The following is a 10,000-nucleotide window of genomic DNA, read 5'->3' on the forward strand; positions in this document are numbered from 1 at the left end:
ATATCCTTCTATATTATAGAGCGATCGCTATGCCAGAGGTCGTGAAAAGCCAACGTAGTTTTAATTGGAATCGAGGCCTGATGTAGATCATCGTACAACGTGAAAAAACGGTGAATTATTTTTGACTGTTATGCTTGTTAATTTGCAGCTGCTTCTTACGGAACAGTTACAATTTTGAAAATGATTTAAACACGAATTCTGTTCTTCTTCTGGCTTTCCTCACTAGCCGCCATCTTTCTTTCGACATTAAACCAATCAGAGTTCATGTGAGAAAAGCACCAATCAGCGATCTTTTTAGTTCACTGTGTGCCAGGGTCTTCTCAAGACCCGCCGCCATATTGAAAGCCGAGAAGACCCTGGGAACGAGGTTGGGACGAGCGTTTTCGTAAGCTCTATCCGTTGCAACCACTACCGGAATTCGATGACACGAGGAAAGAAAACTTTAAAAAAAGATAACTTCTTACGGTGAGATTTTTTTCATTTTATCATATTTTGTAGATAGTAAGTAGCGTAAGTGATTCATGATTAAAAAAATAGGGGTCACCGATGATCCAAGGGAGTAAAATCGATGTGATTTTACGAAGCTCTTGGAAAACTTTGTTTGTCACGTTTTTGCGTGACCCGTCGGGGGAGGACTGGAACCCAAGAGAAGATCGATCGTTGAAGGGATGAAAAGTTTTTACCCCAAAACAAAGCTTTCTCGAGCACAGCAACGAAGTTTTAAGCAGTCATCATCTTCATTTGGTTAGTGTTTTGTATAATATGTCTCCATTGCCGTCATGCTCCACTTCTTTAGTGTGGTTTTTGTGAAATTTAATCTCTGGTTGTTTCCACGCAGGTCCGCACTATTCAAACGGACGATGACGAAAATACTGCTCTATTTTCACGAAAGTAAAGGAAAAGAACTTCAAAAACATGCATTCATTTTGAACTTAAGTTCGTAGGGTAATAAAAACATTAAAAAAAAAAAACAGCCCTATTAAATTTACGCAACAGTTCGTCCTCGAGTTTTCCAAACTTTCAGCCACTACTCGATCAGCAGCTTCCTTTTAAAGAGCTTTTCCATCCTCCCGCTCACTTCTTTTTAACGTTTCATGATGATTCGGAAATAAACGTGCCATTCTTTTGCCGGCCTGGAATTTTTTTCCCGGCGTTTTTGTCGTCATGTTATTTTAACTAATGCTTGAACAATATTTATGAAAGTGACGAAGATTAGTGCACGACTGATAAAACAACACGAATATCAGTCGTGCAGTAGTCTTCTTGACTTTCACAAGTATTTTTTAATCAATTTTGACCGATCACGATCTTCTCTTCGGTTTCTGCAAAGGTTTTCGAACCTCAACTTCACTAATGCTCGAAGTAATGCGTGACATATTACAGTCGCGTTACCTGCGCAGTTACGTTGCGCACAAACAATTAGCGCGAACGTCCTTAAGACAATAAAATCTACATTGTATTGTCTTTAATGTAACACCGTACTTGAGGATCGATTGATTAGCAAAACTACAGCGAAATATCAAACAATTGTCTTCTGGAATACAGCAACTGGAACGTGGGAACAACTCTAATACGGTACCGTAAGGTATACGGAAAATATTGTCTCATTTTTCCTGAACTAAAAACGAATAATTATAATTATTTATAAACGTAATGCGTAGTGCGTAATGCGGATGGAACAAAGTGGACTAAGCAAAGCCAGAAACCTTTTGGATCCTTCGTTTATTTTTAAGGTAACTGACTCTTATTGAAAAATTTACGAACACAACCTTACATACTACGATATACGTATTACGAACGCAGTTACTACTGAATTAAGTCATTTACGCCTGCGAGTATCTGTACGAAACTCGAACGAAAAATACATGTCAAAACCCGTCTCCGTTGCACGCTGTCAGGCTAGAAACGCATTCAGATTTAAAATTGTTACAGCTTGTTTTTGCTTGGTTGCGTAACCATCAGTTCATTTAAACAACTAAATATAAATAACTTTTTATCTCAAGTTACGTGTCCTTTTTGCGTGAGACGGCTACCGAATTACAAACGTTTTTTTAACTATCCGAAAGTAGCGGCCCCTTAAGCTTGGCTCCCGTTACTTTCTGAATTCTACGGTAAATTAAGTCGTCAAGGGAGAGGAGAAGGGGAGTGCTCTCAGCGCTGCGCCAACCTTGCCCCTCCCCCTCAGGAAGGCATTTGTTCAATAAAGTTAAATCAAACGTATACCATTTCAGGACTATATTACGACAGCATTCAGAACGATATCGGAGCTGAGCGTGCGTTCCTGGAAGCCAACCGTTTAAACGTGGCAACGCCGCCCTCACTTAAGCTCGCGGAATCAGCTGATATCCCAGCCGAGGCTGACGGTGCTGTTACGGAAATTTGGTTTTATCAACGGAGTTGATAATGTAAATTGGCCACCGTACAGAGATTCTAAAAGCTGACGTTTCGAGCGTTAGCCCTTCGTCAGAGCGAATCGAGGGATTATGGGTTACGTGTACTTTTTATAGTAGAGTAGGAGCTACGCTATTGGTGCTGTTACGGAGTCTGGTGCCGAGGACCCATCTATTGAAGGTGCCCCTGGGGCTGGCACATCAGAGTCCTCAAAATCACCTTACGTTCAGAGTAAGTGAAAGGGGGGCATATTTGACTTTTTTAAAATATTCAAATGGAGTTCAAAAGGCAGCAGAGAGTTTAAGCAACGGCAACAGAACGTCAACGAAAACACCTCTTCAAAGTATGACTTATTTCTCAATTATATTTGATTTTCACGTTTGTTGATGCCATTCTCTATTAGTTAACAAATATGATAGATTGATACCAACTTATCAGTTGATCTTGTCGCCGTCGTCCCTGCAAAACGTAAGGTCCCTTACTAATGTAATTTGAAAATACTGATAACACAAACACATTGTGCTTTTTGTGTAGTTGGTTTTCGTTAATTCTCTTTTTACTTCATTAGCTGAGGACAAAAGACGTGAGGAAATTGCGCCGGGGGGCACCCACCCTCCCTCAGTCGTGATTAGCTCAGCAACACCTTTGGGAAAGCCCCTCTCCAAACCTCTGCCCCAGGCTTCCGCCAAGCAGGGGTCACGTGTGCCAAGCCTAGCACTCACCGTCAGTCACCGATTCAAGAGAATGAACACCCGATTCCCCCGAAGGAAAGGTCAGCGGTGATCCAGCCAAATTCCAGTATTTTCTTACAGACGGCCAACTTCCTTTTGGAAGTAAACGCTTTCCAGGTATAATAATAGCAGCGCTTCATTTAATATGTTTTCAACGCGACGTTTTTTATTAGTAAAAGTTTAAACATTGCTACCAGCAATTTTTTAAATAAATATTTGATCTCTTCTTTAGCTAACTGATGCAGCTTTAGCACACGAGCTGGTTGCCTGTAATGGGGATCCAGGGGCCGACTACTATGTCCTCTTGGGAAGACTGAAGATTCAACAGACGAGCTTCATAGAGGCAGAGCAGAATCTTAAGCAAGCCATCGTTGTAAAACACGATGTAAGCACATGCTAACAGACTTCATTTGTCTTTTCTCACCAGGAACTCATCAAGGGGATCCTTCTATCTCCACTAATTCCTTGAATCAACCCTTTCCCGAGTAAATTTATTTTCAGGAACAGAGTGTTCCCGCGAAAAGTATCATATTGCTGGCTTTTACAACAGTGGGAGTGCCGAATCTACCAAGGGAGATTGACTTTTGGAATAGTGGGCGTGGTGAATCTACCAAGGGAGATTGACTTTTGCAACGGTGGGCGTGGTGAATCTCCCAAGGGAGATTGACTTTTGGAATAGTGGGCGTGGTGAATCTACCAAGGGAGATTGACTTTTGCAACAGTGGACTTGCTGAATCTCCCAAGGGAGATTGACTTTTGCAACAGTGGTCGTGGTGAATCTCCCAAGGGGGCGTTCTATATATAAGGCTGATTTAGCAACAGAACGGGAACGTCAGTGGCGACGGCGCCCGCAGAAAAAACACCAATGAGAATTCAGAATAGAGTAGACTCCACTCTTTTCTTCTCTATTCTAAATTCTCATTGGTAGTTTTGCTGCGCGCGACGTCGCCACTGACGTTCCCGTTCTGTTGCTAAATCAGCCTATAAATCCATTCGGAAAAGGGTTGACTCCTCGGCCAAGTATTGGGGATAGATTCTTCTCTTGATGAGCTCTTTCTGTCATCCATTCTTTTGGTTAAGCAACATAGACCAGTTTTTTAAACGAAGTTCGAGAAGTAGGATTCACGCTGTGGTGAGAGTACTCGCCGTCCCCCAATGTGATTAGAGTTCGATTCTTGGCCTCAACGTCATATGTATGTCCCTACCCTGTTCCAAGAATTTTTCTACGGGTACTCTGATTCTCCTGTCACGTCAAAACCGACATTTGACTTTACCCATTGACCCCAGAACCGCCCTCCCCTCGCCCCCCCCCCCCCCCCCCCCTCTCCATCCTGTTGACGAGTAAAATCGTCTGGCATTTACGATGGCCCAGGAGGATCACAGTCCAGTTTAATTTTGTGAGTCGTCACCAGTTCTAGATCTCTCACAAGTCACAGATCTCAGGTCGTTGTTTTACCACTACAGAAAGTATCCTAAACATTCATTAAAGCTAACTTTCGACCTAAAAGCTTTTTTTTTTTAGGCCTAATTAGGCCTAAGTTAGCTTTTATGAATGTTTAGGATACTTTCTGTATCGGTATCAAAAATAAAACAATGACCTGTGAGAGAACTGGTGACGACTCCCAAAATTAAACTGGACTGTGAATAAAATTAAATCTGGACTGTGAAAAATTTAAACTGGACTGTGACTCTCCTGGGCCATCGTAGGCATTAACTCGACCGATTACTCCCTGAATTGTACTCCACCACTCAGGCCTATTGCTATTACTTATTTTCTTTATGTTAAAAAGACATGACCACTAGTCACGTATATTAAAGGTGTCTATTGTGTTTGGAGATAGTGGACTTAAGTCCAGGTATTCATTGAATGGATTGGGCTACGAGCTAGTGAAATAATTAAATGAATAATGATGAAATGAAATAATAGTGTTTCTCAAGCTACCAGCGCAGCCACACAGGATCTTTGCTTTATTTCTTTTTAGTTTCGACGAAAAGCTCTTGGTCATCGTCCCAAAGAATTTTGGCATTTGGCTGAAATAATCTTTGATTCCATTCAAAATGTTCCACAACTCACCGGAACCGTTTGACTTTGTTTTTCAGAATCCCGATGCGTGGGGTTTGATGGGACATCTTTACTACCTGACCAGCAGAACAGAGGAGGCCCGGGACTGCTATGAAAGGACGCTGGAGTACACAACCGAAGCTTCAGACATGCATGCTATCTATCTTAGACTTGCTTCAATCTACCTTGAGCAGGGAGAGGTGAGTTTCTTGTCGGCTTTGAGGTGCGGTCAATTTTGGATTTTTTCCTTTATGTAATCATCATCAAAGACAACTTTTGCAGTCTCCACTGTGATAGACATTTGGGACCTTTAGATTCTAGGACAAGGACGAGAACGACCACAAGTTTCGATTGCCCGTTTTTAGCAAAAATACTTAGAAAATTTATAACCCGTACGATTAATCTTACTCTTTGTTAGCATTATAGGTTGCTCAGTTATTCTTATTGCTGGTAACTGAGCCTTTTTGCTGATCGAAAAATGCGAAAACTGCTACCGTGCTGGTGACTTGCATTGACACGACGGTATGTTTGCAAAACCTCGCACTAAAATGACGTTTATCCCGCCCAAAAGGCACTGGTTTGCGTGCGTGCACTGTTGTTCTATGAGAAGATCTCGCACTCGTAGTCCTTCTCGTCCTGGAATCTGAAGGTACCTATTAGGGAAGGCGAAGACAACAAAAACGTCACAAATTTGAAAAATTAGCGAGCAAAAACAATAGCTTTGCACGCCCTGCACGTGCGTTTTTCACTTTTGTCCATTTTTTTGCCGTCGTCAGCAAAACAACAACGTGAAATTCATGAAGAACGTCAGCTTTTGAGGATAAATTTTCATTTTTTCCCCTAAATTTAGTGCCGTTTTTTGAGGAACTACCACACCCTTGTCGTATTAAAAGACTCGCTGTTTAGGTCGAATAACGCTACAACATTGTATCACGTAACAGCAATGTTATGAAACATCGATTATTTCCAAACAAGATGTGATCATTTTTGTGATGTAATAGTTACCCTGGCAACAGGAAAGCCGAGCAAAACCCTATATTCTGGATTTAGTTGCTCTTATCTCAAAAACGAATTCGGTGTTCTCCCTTTTTATTGCTGAAGAGCCACAATGAAACTTTCAGCAAAGATAAAAAAAAAATCTGTCTAGCGGATTCAGAGCTACCTTAAAAAAAATAACAAAATTAAGGAGGCTCTGAATCTTGCCCTTCTGATTACTCTTCAGAAATAAAAAGTGGGGGTTACCGAGTTCGTTTTTGAGATATAAGCACCTAAAGACAAAATAATGAGTGTTTTTACAGGCAATGCCCGTTGCACGGTGACATATTACGTCACAATAATCACTGTATCTTGTTCAGCAATAATTCGTGTTTCATTTGGTACCAATACATGATACAACGATGTGGTGCCCATCCCTCTAATGAGAGCGTCACTTGGAAGCGTTGAAACTGGTTAGAGCCTCCTTGAGCAACGACGACGGCGATGGCAACCTTACGAAAACGTTCAGTCACTGTCTCACAATGTAAATTTGCGTTATTGCAGTCACTTCGTGACAAGTTCAACTTTTTTAATAGGACAAGGGTGTGGTAGTTCCTCAAAAATGACATTGGTCGGAACGGCGCTTAATTCAGGGGAGAAAATGAAAATTTATTCTCAAGTGCTGACGTTCTTCATAAAATGCCAAATTTGGTAATTTCGCGTTGTTGTTTTGCTGACGACAGCAAAGAAATAGACACAAGTGAAAAACGCATGTGCAGGGCGTGTACAGCTAATGTTGTTGCCTACTAAATAAGCCAATTTGTGACGTTCTCGTTGAAGTCGCCGTTGTCGTTGCTTAAGTTTCCTGTTAGGAACATTTCATGTAAGATCTGCGATGGCTATCTCGATGAAAACGTTGCCTCAAATCAAAATAGAACTTTGCACTATCTTAAGTCAAATTTCACCTGCAGTTTCGTTTGTTTTAGATAATTTCACTGAAATCGCGGGGTGTCCCAATGTATTTGGTGTAGTATTGTAGTCTTCCTTCGGTTTACTCAATAATGATTCAGCTTGTGCTGTTTTTTCCTGTTAGTTTGAAAAAGGAAAAGCAACATTCCTTAAGGCTTGTATTCGGTCGCCCTCTTGTGTGTCGTGGCTTGGTGTAGGGATTTCTTGTTACAGGGTAAGTCACCTTGGATTTTGCCAGGCTTGCTAGCAACTGCTTGAGTTTCGATTTCGACTTTCATTTCCCATCTACTTCTACTTTACTTTACCAAAGCTTTGTGGCATATTTTCAACGAAAAATACTGGTATCTTCTGTACAGTTCTCATGTTCCGCATTCTTGCAATTTCTCTCTTAAGCTCCTTGAATTTTTCAACTTTCTTATTCTCCTTTTCCCTTTTCAACTTTCTCATTCTCCTTTTCACCAGATATTATTATTATTATCATTATCATGATTATAGACCGTATTCATAAATCTCGCCAATAAAGTATTCTTTTGTCTTTGTGTTAATCATCCTCAGTAGCCTCGCTTTGGAGCAAAGTTCTTTTGAATTTTGTCCGTGCTAACAAGGCTCCCTTAAAGGCAAAGGAATAATTTCTTGGCTGCCATTTGTGAAAACGGTCTATTATTATTATTATTATTATTATTATTATTATTATTATTATTATTATTATTGTTATTATTATCATCATCATCATCATCATCATTATTGTTGTTGTTGTTTTTATGATGATGATGAGCAGGATTTTATTTTACTTGTAGCTAGGAGACTTGGCTGAGGCGGAGGACGCGCTATCCGAGGCAAACATACTGAACAACAAAGACGCTGAGGTGTGGTCCTACTTGTCTTTAGTCTGCTTGGAGGTAAGATTGAAAAATAGTTTGGGACAACTACATGCTTTATGTCACTAAAACGTTGTGCTCAAGTCCTTTACTCTTCCCTTCATTCAGACTGGTCGACAACTGGAAGCTGAGCAGTCCTACAAGTATGTACTCAAGGTAGGTAGCAAATCAAAAACTGCGCCATGTGGTTGCCTCTTTTCAGAAATCCGTATTGAGCTAGAATCTAAGTTTCACGGTTTGGGCAAAGAAAGTAAGCGAGGGAATTTTTTTCGTGTTTATCCATTGGTAATTTCTACCTTTGTGGAGGGGATTAAACAACCATTAGAGAGCTTAAGGACGGTGGCTACTAATTAAAGGTATATTTGCCCCGGTTTAAGATTATGCAAGAAATGTAGATCTTAACATAAATACAAAAGAATGCAAAAATGGTCGCCATTTGTGAAAGTGGTCTCTATTAGAGTGCGACGCACCTTACCGTGGCCACCTAACAACTTATACGCCAATCAGGGTGAGCGAATTTGATTGAATCACTCCTCCTTGCAAAGTTTGCACGTTTAATGGGTTGTTTGAGTTGACAAACTTACACGTAGTTTTCAAATGTGAAAGTTTGTTGGGTGGCCACGGTAAGGCGCGTCGCACTGTAACACATCGCAGTGTCGCCTGGTTCTCCACCTGCCACTCTAACCTAAACTGTATTTGTCTTGTGAAAGCGCAGGAAAACTCTGGCAAACGAGGCAGACTTGGTTTTAATATTGATTTGTGTTGGGGGGGTTGGGGTGGGGGCTCAAAATGTGCAGGGATGGCGCAGTGGTGAGAGCACTGATGTGGCCCACTGATGTGACCCACCAATGTGGCCCGGGTTCGATTCCCAGACTCGGCGTCATATGTGGGTTGAGTTTGTTGATTCTCTTGTCCCATTTTTCCAAAATGCACGTCCTTACATTGTTGGGGGTTGTTGCGCCTTTTGGCACACAACCACCAACGCCACCCAATATCGGCAGAACCAATAACTCCCAACCATGGTAGAGCGGTCTTCGAATGAGTGTCGTAAAACCAAAACCTAAGTAATTACTTTGGCCAATCAAAAAGGACGGAGACAATCCAGTAAGCCAATTAAAAGTCGAAGTAATTACACGTAGCCGACGCAAAGCGCGGGAAAATGTGCACGCGCGAACCACGATTGATTTTGGTTTCACCTCTGATTGGTTGAAAAAGTGGCGCGAAAACGTTGAACCAATCACTGAGTGAAGTAATCATAAACCAAAGTAATTATCTAATTACTTTCGACTCTCAATTGAAAACCACTCTAACATTGGGAGTTGTGGCGTCCGTTTGCGCGGGGGTTTAGGAGCTATTCAGAAGTCTGGGGCGCTTTCTATTCGAGCAGAAGTTTCATTTAAGAACTTCGATAATTTCATGTGACAAATGGGACAGCATCTACCTTTTGGTAGCTCGAAACCAATCGCATCAACGAGCATTACCCCTAAAATGTAAACAGCAATTGCGCGCGAAGAGGGATGAACCCATGGGAACGGATTTTCTGGTTGTTCTAAAATTCTGGAACTTCAGGACCACTCCATGAGGTACATCCAAATCTGCGAAAACCTTTTCCGGATTCCTAACCCGGTTTTTCGAAATGTTTGGTCCAATAGAATGCATCCCTGTTTTGTTGTTATTGTTGTTGTTGTCGGTACGTTTCTCTTTGACAGCCAAATCTAATATTTCTCAACAGTTAAACTTACAAGACGAAAAACTCCTTACCGAAATCCATCAAACGCAGCAAAGAGTTGGCTTTGGAAATCCTATGTTGGCTTGAAGATATGTTTTCCATTGTACAGTTTTGCAGTTCGAGAACAGGGAATGCTCTTAAATGTAAACATCCAACTGTTGATAATAATGCCTCGATTGAAGGACACCGTCATGCAAAAAAGCAAGAGTAGTAGAATTTATTATTGAAAAAGGGGCATCTTGTTGAACTTTGAGGCAATTAACAT

At 41.2% G+C, this 10,000-nt stretch overlaps 1 protein-coding gene across 1 annotated transcript in view; it reads left to right on the plus strand.

Moving 5' to 3' along the window:
* The first annotated feature begins 1,667 nt into the window (after nt 1–1,667).
* Nucleotides 1,668–10,000, plus strand: part of LOC138050136 (cilia- and flagella-associated protein 70-like) — a 9,011-nt gene continuing 678 nt past the window's right edge. Inside the window, exons 1-8 of the mRNA XM_068896600.1 lie at nt 1,668–1,733; nt 3,024–3,239; nt 3,355–3,507; nt 5,223–5,384; nt 7,253–7,342; nt 7,926–8,027; nt 8,115–8,162; nt 9,739–10,000. The exon at nt 9,739–10,000 is cut by the window's right edge and continues 678 nt beyond it. Of these exons, the coding sequence (XP_068752701.1) occupies nt 1,668–1,733; nt 3,024–3,239; nt 3,355–3,507; nt 5,223–5,384; nt 7,253–7,342; nt 7,926–8,027; nt 8,115–8,162; nt 9,739–9,822 (921 nt within the window). The 3' untranslated portion in view covers nt 9,823–10,000. The remainder of the gene's footprint in view (nt 1,734–3,023; nt 3,240–3,354; nt 3,508–5,222; nt 5,385–7,252; nt 7,343–7,925; nt 8,028–8,114; nt 8,163–9,738) is intronic.

Source organism: Montipora capricornis, chromosome 5, assembly GCF_036669925.1.
Source record: "Montipora capricornis isolate CH-2021 chromosome 5, ASM3666992v2, whole genome shotgun sequence".
Taxonomy (NCBI): Eukaryota; Metazoa; Cnidaria; class Anthozoa; order Scleractinia; family Acroporidae; genus Montipora; species Montipora capricornis.